Source organism: Bos taurus, chromosome 1 (genome assembly GCF_002263795.3).
Source record: "Bos taurus isolate L1 Dominette 01449 registration number 42190680 breed Hereford chromosome 1, ARS-UCD2.0, whole genome shotgun sequence".
Classification (NCBI taxonomy): Eukaryota; Metazoa; Chordata; class Mammalia; order Artiodactyla; family Bovidae; genus Bos; species Bos taurus.
In genome coordinates, this window is record NC_037328.1 from 81,897,429 (window position 1) to 81,920,543 (window position 23,115).

Here is a 23,115-nt window from a genome sequence, read left to right on the forward strand (position 1 = left end):
CCTTGCTGTCCAAGAGACTCTCAAGAGTCTTCTCCAGCACCACAATTTGAAAGCATTAGTTCTTCAGAGCTCATCCTTCTTTATGGTCCAACTCTCACATCTGTACATGACTACTGAAAAAACCACATCTTTGACTAGATGAATCTTTGTAGGCAAAGTGATGTCTCTGCTTTTTAATACACAATCTAGGTTTGTCATAGCTTTTCTTCTAAGGAGCAAGTGTCTTTTAATTTCATGGCTGAAGTCATCATCTGCAGTTATTTTGGAGCCCAAGAGAATAAAATCCACCAATGTTTCTACTTTTCCCCTGTCAGCCTTGAAGGGATGGGATCAGCTGGGTCATATGGAAACTCTATGGTTAATCTTTGAGAAACTGCCAAATTGTTTTCCAAAGTGACTGTGGCATTTTACATTCCCACCAGCAATGTATGAGAGTTTTGTATTTTCCACATCCTCTCTAAAACTTGTTATTGTCTGTCTTTTTTTTATTCCAGCCATCCTAGTGGTTATGAAGTGGTGTCTTGTAGTTTTGATTTGTATTTCCCTGATGGCTAATGATATCGCACATCTTTTCACGTGCTTATTAGCCATTTGTATCTTTTTGGAGAAATGTCTCTTCAGATGCTTTGCCCATTTTAATTGGATCATTTATGTTTTTATTATTGAGTTTTAAAAGTTCTTTATATATTCCAGACATATGATTAGAAAATATTCTCTCCCAATTTTTGGATTGTATTTGTAATTTCTTGGCTGCTTGGCTCTTTCAGGGCTCCATAGAGCTGTTTCTGGAGATTATTATTTGGGTTGGCTGAGACAGGTCATAATAGAGTCAGAGAAAAAAATGTATAAGAGCTAGGGATGTGTTTCAACATGAAGACTTAGTGATGGCACAGTTCTGTTTATGCTGTTAATTAAAGGAGAGGGTATACACTGATTTTCTCTGTAGAAACTTTCACTGAATTCTGTGCAACAATGTTTTTGAGGGTGTGAGAAACCCAAGGGAATGCTTGCCTTGACTCTGAATGTGTCATCTCATTCTAATGACCTTTATGCCTTCAATCTTTGATAGGCTCAAGTTGGCTTCCCAGAAGTCACACTAGGAATCCTTCCTGGTGCAAGAGGAACCCAGCTTCTCCCCAGACTTGTTGGAGTGCCTGCTGCACTTGACTTGATTATCTCAGGTGAGTACTAACTCTGCCAATGGCAGCCTGGATCAATGTGAGGAAATAGACAAGGATTTAGAAACATTCTGGCTTGATAGTCTTCTACCCATGTAATGTTAAGAGGATACTTTAACTTCTTTGGTGTCAGTTTTCTCATCTGTAAAATGGAAAGAATATCTTTCCTGAGAGCTTCTCAAAAGTTACCATTATTAGAGAAATGCAAATCAAAATCACAATGAGGTACCATTTCACGCCAGTCAGAATGGCTGCAATCCAAAAGTCTACAAGCAATAAATGCTGGAGAGGATGTGGAGAAAAGGGAACCCTCTTACACTGTTGGTGGGAATGCAAACTAGTACAGCCACTATGGAGAACAGTGTGGAGATTCCTTAAAAAATTGGAAATAGAACTGCCATACGATCTAGCAATCCCACTACTGGGCATACACACTGAGGAAACCACAATTGAAAGAGACACATGTACCCCAATGTTCATTGCAGCATTGTTTATAATAGCCAGGACATGGAACCAACCTAGATGTTCATCAGCAGATGAATGAATAAGAAACCTGTGGTACATATACACAATGGAGTATTACTCAGCCATTAAAAAGAATACATTTGGATCAGTTCTAATGAAATGGATGAAACTGGAGCCGATTATACAGGGTGAAGTAAGCCAGAAAGAAAAACACCAATACAGTATACTAATGCATATATATGGAATTTAGAAAGATGGTAATGATAACCTTGTATGCGAGATAGCAAAAGAGACACAGATGTATAGAACAGTCTTTTGGACTCTGTGGGAGAGGGAGGGGGGGATGATTTGGGAGAATGGCATTGAAATATGTATAATATCATATAAGAAATGAATTGCCAGTCCAGGTTCGATGCAGGATACAGGAAGCTTGGGGCTGGTGCACTGGGATGACCCAGAGGGATGGTATGGGGAGGGAGGTGGGAGGGGGGTTCAGGATTTACCAGCTGAGCCACTAAAGAAGCCCTTAGAGACCCTGCATTTACCAAATATTAAAAGACATAAAAGATATTTCCAGTTGAAGTAAGGTTGGAAGATAGTGCATGCATCACTGTTTACTCCAAACAGAAATAATGTGAGACCTTGAGTCAATCACTTTACCTCTCTGTGCCTTAGTTTCCTCATAAATGTATATAACAGCAGTGCTTACCATATGGTGATATGATGAAGATCAGATGCATTAATGAATACAGTGTTCTTAGAACAGTCCTAGACATGGTAATACATGTTAGCTATACATTATTATTCCTACATCTGACTTTCTAGTAAAAGAGGAGGATTGAGTAAAAATAAGATGAACATCTTGATAACAGACTGTATCCCACGGAATACGCAATAAAAAAAGCACAAGCTTTAGAATTAAAGACCTGAGCTTGAATCCCAGCTGTGCTGCATATGAACATGTATGCTTTGTACAAGTTCAGTTTTATTTATTCATGCAATAGCTGTTTAATTTTTTTCTCATGTGTTGGGCCCTGTTGCAGGCAGTGGACCTATAGCAGCAAATCAGACCTACCAAAACTCCTGCCCTTATAGAGATTATGTATAGAAAACAACAACAATAAGAATACTTATCATTATTGTATTTCATCTGTTCAAAAATGCACAGTGGTATCCACATCTTTGAACTCAAGATGCCTCTTACATTCACTGGAGTCATGGTTTGATTGGCAGTGTTTTTTCTCCCCTTGTTTCTGTGGGTCAGTAATTTTGGAACAGCTTAGTTGAGTTCTAGCTCCAGGGTTCTCTTGAGATTGTAGCCGAGACACTGAGTGGGGCCACAGTCATCTGAAAAGTTGAATGGGGCTGGAGGATCTACTTCTGGGATGGCTCAGTCACATGGATGGCTGGTTCCTGTTGACTGTGGAAGAAGGCTTCATTTTCTTTCCACGTGGGCCTCTCCCTAGAGTTTCCTGTATCTCCTCACAACATGGAACCTGGCTTCCTCTAGAGTAACTGGTCCAAGAGGGGGCAAGGCAAAGACTGCAGTGTCTTCTATGACCTAGTGTTGGAGTTCCATGCCATCTTTTCTGAATTATCCTATTGATTATATGAGTCTTTCCTATTCAGCCTGTGAGGGGAGCTTAAATACCCAGAGGTCAAACCATGGCAGGTCACTTTGGTGACCAGCTACCATGCTGTGTACTCTTACTAAACGCCATGGCTACCTACTATGTAAGTAGTATATCTGGTCGATTAGATGGAGACAAGTGCTGAGGAGAAAACATAAAGCAGAAAAGGGAAATGTGAAATGATAGGCTGGGGGTGGGTAAAATTGTATAGGTAGGATAGCTAGGAAAGGCTTTCCTACAAAATGAATGTGAGTGAAGACCTGAGGGATGGAAGAAGCTTGTTTTGCCAATATCTAGTGGAAGATATTTCACATGGAGAAAATAGCAAATACCAAGCCCTGAGGTAAGCCTTACTCGGAAATTTCAAAGAATAGCAAGAAGGTCAATGAAGCTAGAGTGAGGTGAGTAAGGGAAAGAGTAGTTGAGGGTGAAGTCACATCTTATTGGGCCTTGAAGATTATAGAGAGAACTTTGACTTTTCTGCCGAATGAGGTAGAAAAGCGTTGGAGTATTTTGAGCAGAAGGGTAACATGCTGTCACTTATGTGTTTTACAAGATCACTCTGGCTATTGAAAATATACTGATGGGAGGTTAGGGCAAAAATAGGAAGACTGGTTAGAAGGCTGCTTTAATAATCCAAGGGAGCCATGATGGAAATGTAGACCTGAGTGGTAACAATGTAAATGGTGAGACACGGTCAAATTCTGGATATATTTTGAGCCAACCAGGATTTTGTGACATATCAAATATAGAGGTGAGAGAAAGGGGAGAGAAGAATGATTTAAATGGCCTGAGCGGCTGGAAGGATGGTGCCATTACCAAGACGGGGATTTCTGTTGTAGAACAGGTTGTAGGGAAGAATTGCAAGAGCTTAGTTTGGACGTGTGAAGTTTGACATCCAAGTGGAGTTGTCAAGTAGACAGTTGGATAGACTGGCCTGGAATTTAGAAGCAAGATTGTCTGAACTTGTCTTGGTCTTCGTTTTTTCATCAGTAAAACAACCACACAGTTGTTCTAAGTAATAATGAAATTACATGACATGCTTCTGGTAGAGTACCTGTCACCTAGGAGATATTTTATAAATGGTAACTATGGTAGGCATAACAATGCCCCTCTCCAAGATGTTCACATCCTAATACCTAGAACTTGTGAATATATTACCTTATGTTCAAAAGGGACCTTGCAAATGTGATTAAATTAAGAATCTTAAGATGTGAGATTATTCTGGATTTTCTAGGTGGGCCCAGCTTATCTCAAGGGTCCTCAGAAGTGGAAGGAGAGAGGTCAGAGAGGAAAGAAGATGGTACAAATTGGCTTTGAAGATGGAGGAAGAGAAGAATAAATGTGGGCAGCCTTCAGAGACTAGAAAAGCCACGGAAATGGATTCTCTCTCCTAGCCTCTGGAAGGAGCACAGTTTGCTGACCTATTTTAGATTCCTGATGTCTTGCTTCTGGAAAACATTCTTCTGAGAAAGGATGCTAAAAAAAAAAGTTGTTACTGGAAGTTGAAGATTCCCTACTGATGTTAATGGGGAAAAACACCAGCTTTGTAGGCACTGCCCTGTAGGAAATTAATATGTAAATAAATTTAGATTAAATTAATGAGTAAATAGCTAACCTATTCTGTTCTTCTGAAAACCATGAGAGAGGTAATTCTGGAAAAGTGGATCAATTACAACAACTGCTGCTTCTCCACAATTTCCCTAAAATGCCATCTGAAAACAACTGAATCTTTAGCAGTAACCACAAAAGACGTGCTTGGGCACATTGCAGTTCATCCCTGATGTTTTCCATCCATTCAGATGTGGAGAACTACAAGTGCCTTGCCCTTCCTTCTGCTGCTGTTTTCTAGGTCCAATCTCCCTTGGTCACTGAAGTGCACCCAGGGTACTGGGGAAGAAACTGCAAGTGACATCTTTATCCTGCCAGCCTTTCAGATTTAATTAGGTCCAGGTGGGTTTTCTCTGTATTCAAACAAGATGTTAAGGGCAAGTTTTAGTACCCAGGGCTCCCAGTCACCAGAAATACATATGAGCAAACATTATTTCATGACTAAGACAAACTAACAGACAAAACCTTTAAAATTCAACCTAAAATCTATGAAAATATTCTATGACATTAGAAAAATGAAACATAAATGTGAGTCTGTTGAAACAGATTAAAGAAAAGAAAAAGGTTAGCAAACTCACAATATTCTGAATTAGAAAAGAAAATATATTATTTATTAAATAAAAAACCTGTTTAAAATCAATATGTTAGCCAAAATAATTTTTGAAGCATTAAAAAAAGGATGCAATAGAACAGACTACTGAATCAGCAACATGGAGGATAGAGACCCACTTATAGAATTCAGAAGAATTTTTTTAAAAGATACATGAAATGTAAATGAAGGCAGCAGACATGGAAGGTCTCTAATAGAGGTCTCTGCTACGAATAATAAATGCTTCCAGAGCACAAGCAAAAATGGGAGAAGCAATAATCAAAGGGAAAAAGGGAAGAAACTCTTCAGATACATAAAAGAATCAGAGATTGTATTTTAGCAGGCACACCATTTTCCTGGAAAATCTGATGAAATTCAATGCCTTGTGTTTTGATAAAGATTTTAAACTTTCAGTAAATAGAATCCTGCAAGCTTCCAAAGGATAAAAACAAAATACAACAAAAGGTTACTCTCAAAGTAGCTAAAATCACACCAGCCACAAATAAATTCTAAATGTATGGATTCATATACTAAGATGCTACATGGTCTTTAAATATGGTCCAAATCAGGAGTTGTTAAAGTGTGACCCACAGACTCCTAGGTGTACCTAAGACCATTGTGTTGGGTACAGGGGGCTGCAGGGGAGGCAGTCCTTGAAGTCAGAACTGGTTTCATAATAATAAGAGGTTATTTTATGCCATGTGGTATCAAAACAGATTGAATGAAGAAGCAGAAATGAAAACCCAGCTATCTTCTATTAAACCAGAAATTAAAGAAATTAAAAAAAATGTAAAACAATGACACTCTTCTCACTAAATTCTTAAAGTAGGATTATGTGCATAAAATTATTTATGTTTATATGTAACAGGTCTATCATGATTATTTTAAAGTGATTTAATAAAGGCACATTTAAAAATTCTCAGTTATAATTTCTAATATAGTAAATATTGATAGAAATAACCCACATAAACAAAAGCTCTTTAGATTATTCCATAATTTTTAAGAGTACAAAGGGGTCCTAAGACTGAAAATTTTGAGAACTGCTAATCAAAACACTTTGACACAGAAACCACAATACAGAACTGTGCACACATGGTCCAAATTAGAAAATAATGTGAGTCTATATTATTACTAATATATCATTCAGTTCAGTTCAGTTCAGTCGCTCAGTCGTCTCCGACTCTTTGCAACCCCATGAATCGCAGCACGCCAGGCCTCCCTGTCCATTACCAATTCCTGGAGTTCACTCAAACTCAAGTCCATTGAGCTGGTGATGCCATCCAGCCATCTCATCCTCTGTCGTCCCCTTCTCCTCCTGTCCCCAATCCCTCCCAGCATCAAAGTCTTTTCCAATGAGTCAACTCTTCGCATGAGGTGGCCAAAGTACTGGAGTCTCAGCTTTAGCATCATTCCTTCCAAAGAAATCCCAGGGCTGATCTCTTTCAGAATGGACTGGTTGGATCTCCTTGCAGTCCAAGGGACTCTCAAGAGTCTTCTCAACACCACAGTTCAAAAGCATCAATTCTTCCACACTCAGTTTCTTTACAGTTCAACTCTCACATCCATACATGACTACTGGAAAAACCATAGCCTTGACTAGATGGACCTTTGTTGGCAAAGTAATGTCTCTGCTTGTGAATATGCTATCCAGGTTGGTCATAACTTTCCTTCCAAGGAGTAAGCATCTTGTAATTTCATGGCTGCAATCACCATCTGCAGTGATTTTGGAGCCCCCCAAAATAAAGTCTGATACTGTTTCCACTGTTTCCCCATCTATTTCCCATGAAGTAATGGGACCAGATGCCATGATCTTAGTTTTCTGAATGTTGAGCTTCACTCTCCTTTTTCACTTTCATCAAGAGGCTTTTTAGTTTCTCTTAACTTTCTGCCATAAGGGTGGTGTCATCTGCATATCTGAGGTTATTGATATTTCTCCTGGCAATCTAACATATAATTTATATAGTTACTAATATATAATTTAGACCAAAGTCTAAAATGGCTTTTTTTTTTGCCTTTAAATAAGGAGGTGTTATAAATTCTGTAGAGCTTGAAAGGGGAGTTAGGAAAACTAAATTTCTTGTCTTCAGTAAAATAGATTAGAAATCGCTTTAATTTACAATGTAGGGTAACTGCAATTTTAAGAATGTGAACTGTTCTAAGTCCCTAATGCAGAATTCACAAGAGAATGCTTACAGTCAACCCAACATACTACAGAAATTCAAAGCACACAAGAGGGTTCATTCTGCAAAGGGCAAAATAGAAAGGAAGCAGAGAAGCATAAAATATGGTGGGAATTCATAACAGTGTGAAATGAGTCTGTGAATTCTAAGGTTTATGTTGACAAGAAATTAAAGCATTTGGAGGAATACTGAGGAATTGTGTGTTCCTGCTTTCAGTATTAAGCCTGAAATGCAAGGATATCTTGAAGGAAATCAGGAAGGAACCTGGCTTCTTTGACAAAAAGCAAAAAAGTGATCTAGGATTCACTTTTTTCAAAACACTGCTGCTTATAGAAATATCACTATTTTTAACATGATGAAGAGAAGAGGTAAAAGCAGTAAGAATATGATGGATTTTGATTTGCACAGAAAAGGTCACAGTGAATGAGAAGAATGCTAATATTAGAATCATCCTGTGTTTTTAAGTAGTCTCTATAATTTTAGGGGGACTTTAAAATGGCATCTGGCAAGGGTTCTGTGTAGAAATTTTTTTCTGAACGTTGGAAAAGAAGCCACAAAGGAAACTGGAAAAAAAAAATGAGATTACCTGGCTTGGAGAAGTCTCAACTTCAAGTTGCCCCAGTCTCTTTGTAGTAGATCAAGGCTTGGCTCTCATTAGATTGAACAGTGGTTATTGTCTACACTCAGAGCAGCATAAGAAAGAACAAGTTCAAATCTCAGCATGAGCATTCGGGTTGGATATACAGAGCTGTCTCTTCAGATCCTTGAAACAGAATAAAAGTACCTGAAATCTCATTGACTCCATACAAACAGTAGCAGTACTCCCAACTTTTGTGAAATCCAGGTCAGAAGAAATCATTACAGCTGAAGGAATTTTCAGTCCATCCTGTGGGTATCTCTTGTCTCTGCTGTTCAGTTGCCCCAAAGATCCTTTTAGTAGCTGCATTTTCATATTCCATTCTATGTCTCTTTGGGCCCCTTAATGTGGGGAGTCTGATTTGCTCATCCCTCACTTAAGTGGTTTTATACCTGGGAGACTTCACCCTTGAAGCCACTTACCCACTCCTCCCTGTCCTCCTCACCCCAGGAGGAGATCTGGAGGCCTGCCTTCAGAGGCATTTCCAGCAGACTGCCCAAATATTGCTGTTACAGAGTGACCCCTGCCCAAAATCATTGAATTGTCTATCTGATCAAGAAAACCCATTGTTAGCTCGCTGAAGCACTAATAAGAACCAGGAATGAAGGGTTTGCTTTGGAGATGGCATCCACCAACACTCTGAAAGAGCAGCAAAGACTGTGGAGGAGTTGTGCCTGCAAGACTGATTTGGTGCTTGCTCTTCAGAAGGCCAAGGTGGTGCTAGTGGTAAAGAACCCACCTGCCAATGCAGGAGACACAAGAGATGCAGGTTCGATTCCTGGGTTGGGAAGATCCTCTACAGAAGAATGTGGCAACCCACTCCAGTATTCTTGCCTGGAGAATCCCATGGACAGACGAGCCTGGCCTACAACCTACAGTCCATGGGGTCGCAAAGAGTTGGATACAGCTGAAGCAAGTTAGCTCGCACAAACACTTCAGAAGCACAGATGATGCTGGCAAGCGAGCTGTGTGTCACTGTCTCTCCTTCTGCCCTTGTGTTGAGGAATGCTTATATTCCTTAACGTCCTACTTCAGAGTATGCAGATCAAATTACATATTTATACCCGTTGAGGAACTTGAGAGTGATGATAACCCTCATCAAATTCCTGTAAGCCCCGAGAGCTTCCAATCTATTATTATACCAGAGGCTGCCAGCGCCACCTCTGGACAGGAGGTGCTCCTGGCACCACCATCTCCACCAGCTGTTGTTTACTTCAGCTGAAAACCATCAATTAAGCCCTCCATTTGTCCAGTTTGGGATTATGGGCCACATCCTGATGCCAGGTCTGAAGAAACAATTGTCTGATCATCTCTACTTCTTTTTTACATTCCTTTTTGGTTCCAAAGCTCACACATTAGCAATTTCACAAACTAAGGAAGGAGTTGAGATGCTGGGTAGCCAAAATACACAAAGGTCCATCCTATTTTCCTGTGATATTTTGATTATATCTTATACAATATCAACTTAATAATGCTTTCCCACAGTCAATCCAACTATATTTACGTTTGAGGACTCTTCATAATCAGTGGCAACACTTGGTATATGTTAGTATAAGAACAGATAGTACTACAACTCCTCTTTTCTTACTACCTTTATTATTTTTTAACTGTATTATTATAAAGACTCAATCCTCTTATATGTTGTATAGAGATTTAAAATTTATAAAGTGCTTCTATGGAGATTTAAAGAATAAAAGGAAAATGTTTTATTTTCACTTAATATTCATAATTACTCAGGTAAGCATAATTATTGTCATTTACCAATGAAGAAATTATGGTTCTAGTATAGCTCACACAAATAGTATAGGTAGAGTTGGAAATTGAATCCAAGTTTTCCGATTACCTCTGCAGTAATTTTCCCTGTAACAATCAGTGTAGTGCTTATTTATTTTGTAATAGATGTTTATCTAGGACAAATGAACTTCCTACTAGAGAGAATGGTGCTTTTGCTTTAATCTCACATTGTTCTGTTTTATTTTGTTTTCTTTTAGGAAGACATATTTCAGCAAATGAAGCACTTAAGCTGGGTATTATAGATAAAATTGTGAACTCAGACCCAATTGAAGAATCGATCAAATTTGCCCAGAGAATTTCAGGTAAGAAGATAATAATAAAACTAGCACAAGTTTGGAAATAAGTTAAATGTCCATCTCAATATGGTACTCCTTAAATATTTTATGGCATGTCCAAACAGAATATGATACAGATTTAAAATGAATGAGAAGGCCTCCCTGGTGGTTAAGTGGTAAAGAATCTGCCTGCCAATGCAGGAGACATGGGTTCAATCCTGGTCCAGGAAGATCCCACATGCCGTGCCGCAGGGCAACTAAGCCTATATACCAAAAAAAAAAAAAAAAATGGCTCTCTGAGAAGACGATACAAACAGCTGTAAAAAGAAGAGAAGCCAAAAGCAAAGGAGAAAAGGAAAGATATAAGCATTTGAATGCAGAGTTCCAAAGAATATCAAGGAGAGATAAGAAGGCCTTCCTCAGTGATGGGTGAAAAGAAATAGAGAAAAATAGAGTGGGAAAGACTAGAGATATCTTCAAGAAAATTAGAGATACCAAGGGAATATTTCATGCAAAGATGGGCTCAACAAAGGACAGAAATGGTATGGACCTAACAGAAGCGGAAGATATTAAGAAGAGGTGGCAAGAATACACAGAAGAACTGTACAAAAAAGATCTTCATGACCAAGATAATCACGATGGTGTGATCACTCACCTACAGCCAGACATCCTAGAATGTGAAGTCAAGTGGACCTTAGGAAGCATCACTATGAACAAAGCTAGTGTCGGTGATGGAATTCCAGTTGAGCTATTTCAAATCCTGACAGATGATGCTGTGAAAGTGCTGCACTCAATATGCCAGTAAATTTGAAAAACTCAGCAGTGGCCACAGGACTGGAAAAGGTCAGTTTTCATTCCAATCCCAAAGAAAGGCAATGCCAAAGAATGCTCAAACTACCGCACAATTGCACTCATCTCACACGCTAGCAAAGCAATGCTCAAAATTCTCCAAGCCAGGCTTCAACAGTATGTGAACTGTGAACTTCCAGATGTTCAAGCTGGTTTTAGAAAAGGCAGAGGAACCAGAGATCAAATTGCCAACATCCGCTGGATCATCAAAAAAGCAAGAGAGTTCCAGAAAAACATCTATTTCTGCTTTATTGACTATGCCAAAGCCTTTGACTGTGTGGATCACAATAAACTGGAAAATTCTTCAAGAGATGGGAATACCAGACCACCTGACCTGCCTCTTGAGAAATTTGTATGCAGGTCAGGAAGCAACAGTTAGAACTGGACATGGAAAAACAGACTGGTTCCAAATTGGGAAAGGAGTATGTCAAGGCTGTATATTGTCACCCTGCTTCTTTAACTTACATGCAGGTACATAATGAGAAATACTGGGCTGGATGAAGCACAAGCTGGGCTGGATGAAGCACAAGCTGGAATCAAGATTGCTGGGAGAAATATTAATAACCTCAGATATGCAGATGCTGCTGCTGCTGCTGCTAAGTCACTTCAGTCGTGTCCGACTCTGTGTGACCCCATAGACAGCAGCCCACAAGGCTCCCCTGTCCCTGGGATTCTCCAGGCAAGAGTACTGGAGTGGGTTGCCATTGACACGACCCTTATGGCAGAAAGTGAAGAGGAACTAAAGAGCCTCTTAGTTGAGGCTCCTCTTGAAAGTGAAAGAGGAGAGTGGAAAAAGTTGGTTTAAAGCTCAACATTCAGAAAACTAAAATCATGGCATCTGGTCCCATCACTTCATGGCAAATAGATGGAGAAACAGTGGAAACAGTGGCAGACTTTATTTTGGGGGGCTCCAAATCACTGCAGATGGTGACTGCAGCCATGAAATACAAAGACACTTACTCCTTGCAAGAAAAATTATGACCAACCTAGACAGGATGTTAAAAAGCAGAGACATTACTTTGCCAACAAAGATCCATCTAGTCAAGGCTATGGTTTTTCCAGTGGTCATGTATGGATGTGAGAGTTGGATTATAAAGAAAGCTGAGCGCCAAAGAATTGATGTTTTTGAACTGTGGTGTTGGAGAAGACTCTTGAGAGTCCCTTGGACTGCAAGGAGATCCAACCAGTCCATCCTAAAGGAAATCAGTCCTGAATGTTCATTGGAAGGACTGATGTTGAAGCTGAAACTCCAATACTTTGGCCACCTGATGTGAAGAACTGACTCACTGGAAAAGACCCTGATGCTGGGAAAGATTGAAGGCAGGAGGAGAAGGGGACGACAGAGGGTGAAATGGTTGGATGGCGTCACCAACTCAATGAACATGAGTTTAAGTAAACTCCAGGAGTTGATGATGGACAGGGAGGCCTGATGTGCTGCAGTCCATGGGGTTGCAAAGAGTCGGACTCGACTGAGCAACTGAACTGAACTGAGCTGATATGTATATACTTCCTGGTGGCTCAGATGGTAAAGCCTCTGCCTACAATGTGGGAAACTTGGATTAGATCCTTGGGTTGGGAAGATCCTCTGGAGAAGGAAATGGCAATCCAACGAGAAGGAAATGGCAATCCACTCCAGTACTCTTGTCTGGAAAATCCCGTGGACAGAGGAGCCTGGTAGGCTATAGTCCATGGGGTCGCAAAGAGTCAGACACGACTGAGCGACTAAACTTAAACTTATGTATATAAAAATAAAAAATAAAATGAATGAGAAACTCTATGTATTGACATGGTATGATTGCCACAGTATATATTGTATTGTTAAATGAAAAAAGAATCATGTGTACTTGCACAAAGACAGAAACATAGATCAATGGAACAAAATAGAAAGCCCAGAGATAAATCAGTGCACCTATGGATGTCTTATCTTTGACAAAGGAGGCAGGAATATACTATGGAGAAAAGATAATCTCTTTAATAAGTGGTGCTGGGAAAACTGGTCAACCACTTGTAAAAGAATGAAACTAGAATGCTCTCTAACACCATACACAAAAATAAACTCAAAATGGATTAAAGATCTAAATGTAAGACCAGAAACTGTAAAACTCCTAGAGGAAAACATAGGCAAAACACTCTCTGACGTAAATCATAGCAGGATCCTTTATGACCCACCTTCCAGAGTAATGGAAATAAAAGCAAAAATAAACAAATGGGACCTAATTAAACTTAAAAGCTTTTGCATAACAAAGGAACCTATAAGCAAGGTGAAAAGACAGCCTTCAGAATGGGAGAAAATAATAGCAAATGAGGCAACTGACAAAGAATTAATCTCAAAAATATACAAGCAACTCTTGCAGCTCAATTCCAGAAAAATAAGTGATCCAACCAAAAAAATGGGTCAAAGAACTAAACAGACATTTCTCCAAAGACATACAGATGGCTAACAAACACATGAAAAGATGTTCAACATTACTCATTATCAGAGAAATGCAAATCAAAACCACAATGAGGTACCATCTCACTCCAGTCAGAATGGCCTCTATCAAAAAGTCTACAAACAATAAATGCTGGAGAGGGTGTGGAGGAAAAGGAACCCTCTTAGACTGTTCTTGGGAATGCAAACTAGTACAGCCACTATGGAGAACAGTGTGGAGATTCCTTAAAAAACTGGAAATAGAACTGCCATATGACCCAGCAATCCCACTGCTGGGCATACACACTGAGGAAACCAGAATCGAAAGAGACACATGTACCCCAATGTTCATCACAGCACTGTTTACAATAGCCAGGACGTGGAAGCAACCTAGACGTCCATCGGCAGACGAATGGATAAGAAAGCTGTGGTACATATACACAATGGAATATTACTTAGCTATTAAAACGAATGCATTTGAATCAGTTCTAATGAGGTGGATGAAACTGGAGTCTATTATACAGAGCCAAATAAGTCAGAAAGAAAAACACCAATACAGTATATTAACGCGTATACATGGAATTTAGAAAGATGATAACGATGACCCTGTATGCAAGACAGCAAAAGAGACACAGATGTAAAGAACAGACTTTTGGACTCTGTGGGAGAAGGCGAGGGTGGGATTATTTGAGAGAATAGCATTGAAACCTGTATATTATCATATGTGAAATAGATTGCCAGTCCAGGTTTAATGCATGAGACAGGGTGCTCAGGGCTGGTGCCCTGGGATGACCCAGAGGGATGGGATGGGGAGGGAGGCGGGAGGGGGTTTCAGGATGGGGAACACATGTACACCCATGGCTGATTCATGTCAATGTATGGCAAAAACTACTACAATATTGTAAAGTAATTAGCCTCCAATTAGAATAAAATAAAAAAAAGAATCATGTGTACAGTTGTTCAACATTTGTGTAAGAAAAAAGGGGGGATTGAATGTCTATACAGAGAGAAGGTGTGTTTGTAACTGTTTATGTATAGGATACTTCTGTAAGGATTCACAAGAAAAGATTGACGGTTGCCTCTGAGAATGGGGCTAGCTAGCCAGCAGAAGCAGTCAGAGGAGATGTCTCTTTTTATTCTTCTGTACCTTTTGAATTTTTATTGAATGAGTATATGTTCTATTAATAAGTACAATTAAAATTTAAGAAGAACAAGCAGGACTTCCCTTGGTGGTCCAGTGGTTAAGACTCCGTTTGCAATGCAGGTTCTCATCGGAGAGAGTTGGGGAAGCAAGATCCCCCATGCCTTGTGGTATGGCCAAAGCATTTAAAAAAGAAGAAAAAAAGAATAAGAAAAGCCATGCAAACAAACATTTCAGCAATTAGAAGGCAGGCTGCATAATTTGCCACAATAAAGCCATGGTTCTGACTCTTGGTTTTCTCTCTCACTGGTTTCTCACGTCATGGACTTATGACATTCCTAGATGCTTTTTTTTCTTTCTTTAAAAAAATGTTCCTTTTCAATTTATGGAGGTTGCCAGCAAGGTGGAGAGGGTTAAAGAGAGTCAGAAAAAATAATTGGAAGGAATGCTGGGCCACAGGCAGAGCAGCGTGTTCATCTCCCCAGCTGGTGGCAGGTAATGGCTCAGTGTCACTCAAAGCCTTCTTTGAAAAAGTCCTTCTTTTGTCCACCCTGGCAGGGACCAAACACTTCCCTGAAATAATCTTTCTTTTTGTGACTCTAACCACTTACTGTTTCATTTCAATAGTGAAAGCTTAAACTGGAGAGGCCAGGGACTGTGAGGAGAAAATACTGGTGACTCTAAAGAGAGTTAGCGAGGCTTTGCCCAAAGGGGAATGAGTTTCCTGCCGTCTTTCTCTTCTTTCCAGATAATCTTCACCACAGTTTCATCTGGTGGTGTTGTGCCTCCTGAGAGCACTTATTGTTTTGTTAGAAGTCAATTGGCCTACAGGAAAGGCTGTTTGCATTTGTGGGGTCCCTAAATGGTTTTTGGTTTGGGGTTTAAGATAGACCCATGTCTATCATTTCTCACCTGTGGTTTTCGTTTGTTAAGGACATGATTTCAACAGGAAGTTCTTTTCTTTAACTTCTGGAAATTCAGATTTGAGAGTTAAGTTACTTCAAGAGATAGATGGGGATCATGGTCTGGTACATTTATATAATAATCTTATAATTAATAAAATCATTTATTTTAAAATGAATAAAATCATAATCATTTATGTCTTATAATTAATAAAAAATTTTAAATTAATTTTAAATAAAAATTTTAACATTAAAGTATTATTTTCTTAATGTATAAAATGGCCTACTCAATCTCCGTAATATTACACAGTTTGTCCACTTGGTGGCATCCAAATATTGAAGAGGAATCATTTGCTTTAAAATTTGGTAATTTACCTGTTAACAGTAGGGGAATGGTTATGAGCTTTGGACAATTGTGTATCTTAAATTATAATCATCAAAATTTGGTAGAAATGTGAAATTGTGATATAAAGTGTCTAAATACAAAATTACGTATGTGCTGTGCTGTCACTCAGTCGTGTCCGACTCTTTGCGACCCCATGGACTGTAGCCGGCGCCAGGCTCCTCTGTCCATGGGGATTCTCCAGGCAAGAATACTGGAGTGGGTTGCCATCCCTCCTCCAGGGGATCTTCCCGATTCTATACTTAGAGCTACATAGTGTGTTATGAATGCTGACAAAAATGTAAAGAAAATACACAAAAATGAAAATAACTTGTTTCCCCCCAAAATTTCAAAAATGATTTTTGCTTTTGTTTTGATTTTTCCAGCTTGAGGTGTAATCTACACACAGTAAAAGTCACCCAGTTTAAACGTAGCAATTTGATGAATTTTTGTAGTAATGTACAGTTGTGTGGCCCTGCTACAATCAAGATACGGTTCAGTCACTCTAAAAAGTATGCTCCTGCCTCTTTTAAGTAGATTCCTTCCCCTGCCCTTGGCCATAGATGACCACTGGCCTGTTTTCTGTTACTATAGTCTTGTTTTTTAGAATTTCATATAGCATGTGATCTTTTGTGTCTGGTTTCTCTCACTGAGCATGATGTTTTTGAGGTTCCTGATGTTCTTTAAATTAAAAATTAGTAAAGCAGTCTGAAAGGCATGGTTGAAAAACATACATGTGTGGTTGCATACCTTGTGATTATACTAAAAACTCCTGAATTATAAACTTTGAAATGGTGACTTTCATTGTATGTGAATTAAATGTCAATTTTAAAAAGTACATGTAAAATTTTTGAGTTCTCTTTCTCCATTTGTAAAAATATTTCATTAATTCAACCTATTCTCACCCCCATCATTACCCTCACCCCGCACTGCTGAAATGTTGACCTACAAAAAGAACAAAAGGAAAGGATTAAGAACACTTACTTATATATGATTCATGTTGATGTATGGCAGAAACCAACACAATATTGTAAAGCAATTATCTTCCAATTAAAAAAAAATTTTTTAAGCTATAGTAATAAATTATGAGTCTGCAAAAAAAAAAAGAGAGAGAGAGAGAGAATACTTATTTAGTTTCCACATGCAATAGGCAAGTTGAGAAGGAAGGAAATTTCCAGTGGTCAGTGTTGCAGTTGGAGCCAGTTTTGAAAAAAAATTGCAGTTTTGGAGCCAGTTTGTAGGAGGTTAACATATGTATCTAAAAATATGACTTGGGCAGTAGCTTCAAGTTTCTCTATAAACTTAACACACATCCTGGAGAGCTGACTGTGGAAGTTAATTAGCTTCATGCATCTTAATACTCTTGTTACACGAAGCCTCCCTGATGACTGCAGTGCAATGGATTTAGCAGAGCAATTCAGTTGCTTGGCCAATCCGGATTGCTTTGGCTAAACTGGGGAGGGGAGGGTCCTGTCAAATGCAGTTTATTTGCATTTGGCCAGCAGCCTGCTAGTTCCCAAATGGAGTAAGAACCCCTTGTTCCCACGAGTGTGATTCTGGCCTGAAGCTGAAAGTGTGTGCTGTTAGCTGAAGATGAGCACAGGGGACATCCAAGTGGGAGCCTCAGCTCAGGAACCCAGTGCTCTGTTTTTGCCCCTCCAGCAAACCCTGGTCCTATTACTGTCACTGCCCTGGGCTATGGTAGGCATTTTTAGCGATTCTTATTCTGCTCAAACACCTTGATCTGTATGTTCATTTGGATTTTGTAACTTAAAAAAAATCTTAATGGTTTCATCTTTCTCATCCATTTTATCTTTTGCTGTTTGTAATTTATTTTTACTCTCTGTGAACATTTGTATAAACATGTTTCACAGAAGCAGAGTGACACTGCCTTACCTAGGAAGCCTAAGCATATATCTAAATCGGGCTTCTTTTTTTATGTACCCCAGTTGTTTGGGGACCCCAAGGCAATGGCATGCCACTCCAGTACTCTTGCCTGGAAAATCCCATGGACGGAGGAGCCTGGAAGGCCGCAGTTCATGGGGTCGCTAAGAGTCGGACACGGCTGAGCGACTTCACTCTCACTTTTCACTTTCATGTATTGGAGAGGGAAATGGCAACCCACTCCAGTGTTCTTGCCTAGAGAATCCCAGGGACTGGGGAGCCTGGTGGGCTGCCGTCTATGGGGTCGCAAAGAGTCGGACACGACTGAAGCGACTTAGCAACAGCAGCAGCAAGCCCAGAAAAAGTTCAGTTGTTCTGTCTGTTCTTTGCAGAGCTTCTATGAGAAAGAGTCTGTTTATCAGATCTAGAGAGAGTCCTGTATGTCTTAGGAAACCATTTTTGTAAACTGCACACTGTACATTGCCTCTCTTTATCCTAGAGAGAGAAAATCTCTTCTTGTCAGCTTACTAGAAAGGAAAAGGGGGAAATAATTATCTCCTTTTCCTCCTTGAGGCATATGATTCACTTATTTTTTAAATGAAAACTTCTGCCTTAGAAAACTTCAAAGAATTAAGAAAAAAATATGAATGGGTCAGGGAAAGAATTCAATTATAAGCATACTTGAATCATTAATTAGCTCCTCTCTTTCCCATTTTCTGGCGGAGCTAGTGCTGGTTCTGACCTGCTCACACTTGCCTCTCTTATTATGTAGGTACAGCTGAGTGACTTTAGAACTAGCATATATATAAGAAATACACTTTGAAAACACCATACCTGTAGACCCAAAGGGGAAATTCTGAATAATTTTGTAGGAATAAAATGAAGTTGTAAAATAATGCTGCTACTGCTACTGCTAAGTCGCTTCAGTCATGTCCGACTCTGTGCGACCCCATAGACGGCAGCCTACCAGGCTCCTCCGCCCATGGGATTTTCCAGGCAAGAGTACCAGAGTGGGGTGCCATTGCCTTCTCCGTTCATCCTTCAATTACAGCCACAGAACAAAAAGGATAGGAAATTGAGCAGGGAAAAACCTCACAACGGTTGTGCCCTCTCCAATAGATATGCTTAGTTTGGTCTGGACAAGTGCTGTGGGGTATCCCAAAATGCCTGTCTGCAGTCTCAGAGGTTCTGAGTATCCCTGGGATACTAGGAGTGTGCCAATTGGCTAAAATTACTGCACACCATTAAGCGTTTTTCTTCTTCCTTTTTTTTCATTCTCTTCTTGCTTCAATCTCTGCCAGGTCAAAGTAGCCAGGAGCTGCAGATGACTTCTGATATGGTGGCTGATAAATCCTCTGCTCTTGGACCTCCAAAAGGCTATACCTCAAAAGCAACTATTGAATTTTTTTTTTATTTGACTGTACCAGGTCTTTGTTGTGGCATGTAGGATCTTCAGTTGTGGCATGTGGGATCTAGTTCCCTGACCAGGGATCAAACCTGGGCCCCCTCTAAGCACAGAGTCTTAGCCATTGGACCACCAGGGAAGTCCCAAAATCACCTACTGAATTTTTAAAAAATACTCATGTCCAGGCCCCACCCTTAAAGAATCTTAACTGAGTTCACAGCGGAGCATGGTCATCTTTAAAAGTCCTAAAATAACTCTGATGTGCACTATGATGTTGAGAATCAGCCCCTGTGATGGTGGGCTGGTGGCAGCATCACAAGGACAGAGATCCAGCTCTAAGATACCCATCTAAGCTCTGTCCCCACAAAGACTGTACTAGCCACCTGTTGTCAGGTGCCACAAAACTAACAGCTCTGATCTCTTTCCTCATCCACTCGATACTCTCCCCCTACTTCCCTCTCCCCACTATCTGTTCTCATCTATCTTATGGGCCACTAGGAAATTAAATCAGCTGTAGGCCCTGGAAAGGACTTCTTCTTTCTCTGCTGAGCTTGAAAAAAAGTAAGAGTGTTGGTCACTCAGTCCTGTCCTATTCTTTGCAACTCCATGGACTATAACCTGCCAGCCTCCTCTGTCCATGGAATTCTCCAGGTAAGAGTACTGGAGTGGGTAGGCTTTCCCTTTGCCAGGGATCTTCCTGACCCAGGAATCATACCTGGGTCTCCTGCATTGCAGGCAGATTTTTTACTGTCTGAACCACCAGGGGAGCCCATAAACTTAAGATTGGCTAACTCACAGGATAACTGAACAATTGTGGCTCAGATGATTAATAATTTGTCTGCAGTGCAGGGAACCCGGATTCTGTCCCTGGGTTGGGAAGATCCCTTGGAGAAGGGAGTGGCAACCCCATTCCAGTATTCTTGCCTGGACAATCCCATGGACAGAGGAGCCTGGTGGACAATAGTCCATGGGCTGCAAAGGGTTGGACATGACTGAGTGACTAACACACACACACATATGCTCTTTGGTGAAATACACACTCAAGTTTTCACCCATTTTTAAAACTGAGTTCTTTGCCTTATTATTATTGAGTCATAAGAGATCTTTGTATACTCTGGATACTTTATTAGATGTTTGATATGCAAGTTGTATTCATTGTCTGTTGCTTGATATAACAAGCTCAGCAAGCTCAACAGTTTAAACAATACAAATGTATTATCTTATCTATCTACAGGTCTGAAGTCTGGTAGGGGTCTCACTGGACTGAACCCAAGTGTCAACAGTTGCACTTCTTTCTGAAAGTTCTTGGGGAGGATCTGTTTATTGCTCACTTGAGTTGTGGGCAGAATTCAGTACTTGTGTTGTAGGACCAAGGTCTCTATGTTTTTGCTGGTTGTAAACTGATGGCCATTCCTAGCCTAGAGGAGTGGCTCTTGGTCCCCTTCCTCCATCTTCAAAGCCACATTGTCATCAACAGAACTTTCTGTGTGGCATCTCTCTGACTCTTCCTCTCTCACTACAGCTGAGAGAGGCTCTCCTCTTTTAAGGGTTCATAAAATTAGATTGGGCCTACCTGGATAATACAGGGTAAACATCACATCTCAAGGTCTTTAACCTTAATTATATCTGTAGAGTCTCTTTGCCATGTAAGATAATATATTCTTAGGTTCTGGGGATTAGGAAGTAGATGTTTGGGGAGGGTGTTATTTCGCCTACCATGCAAGTATTTTCTCCTAGTTTATCATTTCATTTTCTTAATGATGTTCTTTGAAGTACAAAAGTCTTTAATTTTGATGAAGTCTAACTTAATGAATTTTTTTCTTTTGTGAATTGTGCCAAGAATACTTTGCCTAACCAAATGTTATAAAGATTTTTCTTATTTTTTAGAGTTTTAACTCTTCAGTTTAGATTTATGGCCCATATTTGAGTTAATTTTTATATATGGTGCTAGGTAAGGACCCGTGTACTTGTTTTATGTGGATATTCAGTTGTCCTCAGCTTCGTTTGTTTAAAAAAAACTCTCCTTTCTCTCATTAAATTGTTTTGGCACCCATGTTGGAAATCACTTGGTGATGATTATAAGGGTTTATTTCTTAACTCAGTTTTTTCCACTGATTTGTATGTCTTTGTGCCAATATTATACTGTCTCCTTTTCTAGGGATTTTAAAGTTTTTGTTACTGTTAAGAATGGAGTTAAAATTATTTTGAACCTAAAATATTATTAACTCAGAACTATTTTCCTTAAGCTCACTGGCAGATTAATATAACTGATCCATCGTAATGTTATCTTGGCCTTGAAATAAAAGGAAGATGTAACTTTTATGCCTCAATTAGGTAACTTGAAATTGCTTTGAATCTATTAAATTCTGTGTTATGGGCCTAAGTCGCAAAGATGTCAGAGATTTTGTTATTAGTGTTACATTAAATATCTTGACAACTGAGTCAGTTGTAGTGAGGTGGATGAACCTAGAGCCTATTATAAGGAGTGAAGTAAGTCAGAGAGAAAAACAAATACCATATGTTAATGCATATATATGGAATCTAGAAAAATGGTACTGATGAACCTATTTTCAAGGAGGGCATAGAGACATAGACATAGTGAATGGACTTGTGGACACAGTAGCGGAAGGAATGGGCGGGATGAATTGAGAAAGTAGCATTGATGTGCATACACGACCGTGTGTAAAATAGCTAGCGGGAAGCTGCTATATGACATAGGGAGCCCAGCCTGGCACTCTGTGATGGCTGAGGGGAATAGAGGCCAGGAGGGAAGTTTAGAGGGGAGGGGAGGGAGGCCTAAGAGGGATATATATATATTTATATATATGTATGTATAATTATGATGGATTCTCGATATTGTATGGTAGAAACCAACACAACATTGTAAAGCAATTTTCCTCCAATTAAAAAGATTTTTAAAAAGAAACACATTAATTAATCATTGAATGGAAAAAATGTCTTAAATAGTATTTATTATTATATATGCACAATCCTTTGATATAGATAACAGTTCCAAATTTTCTTTCTTATTTCTTTTAGATCAATCTCCAGAATCCCGTAGAATCTGCAACATGCCAGTCCCGAGCTTGCCCAACATGGATGCCATTTTCAGCGAAGCCCTTCTGCAGGTGCGGAAGCGGTACCCTGGGTGGCTGTCTCCGGAGGCCTGTGTCCAAGCAGTCCAGGCTGCTGTCCAATATCCATATGACATGGGCAGCAAGAAGGAAAAGGAGCTGGGCCTGTACCTTAATACCTCAGGGCAGGCCAAGGCCCTGCAATATGTTTTCTTTGCTGAGAGGATGGCAAATAAGTGGTCCACTCCCTCTGGAGCTTCCTGGAAAACAGCGTTGGGACGGCCCATCTCCTCTGTTGGCGTTCTCGGTAAGAACATGAGCAATGTCACTCCCCAAATTGGCATTTGTCAAGTGCTACCATTTGCTTTGGGCCACCATGTTCCGGGCTCTTTGCTGAACATGTCACTTTTTTAGTCAACTTAATTTTTACCCCAGCCCATGAACTATCTTTGCATGTGAGGCTTAGAAACACTAGGCCTTCTCAACAGTGAGCTACTTAAACCCAAGTCCTCTAATGCTACATCTGTGTGATTCCAGACTCTGGGCATTTTTAAACTCATTTCTGCCTCTTACATGTCTCTCATCCCTGGGTTTCCCAGCAAGATTATCATGAGTACCACATTTCAAGGTGTGGCCTGTCACTCCTATAGCTAGGGATTGGGAATGAAGGCTGTGTCTTTCTGGTCCTTGCATCCATTCACTTCTGAT

General features: G+C 39.8%; 1 protein-coding gene across 1 annotated transcript in view; it reads left to right on the forward strand.

The window, feature by feature from the left end:
* EHHADH (enoyl-CoA hydratase and 3-hydroxyacyl CoA dehydrogenase) overlaps window positions 1-23,115 on the forward strand; it is a 53,342-nt gene that overhangs the window by 19,561 nt on the left and 10,666 nt on the right. Inside the window, 3 exon segments of the mRNA NM_001075780.2 lie at window positions 1,070-1,181; window positions 10,283-10,387; window positions 22,373-22,714. Of these exon segments, the coding sequence (NP_001069248.2) occupies window positions 1,070-1,181; window positions 10,283-10,387; window positions 22,373-22,714 (559 nt within the window).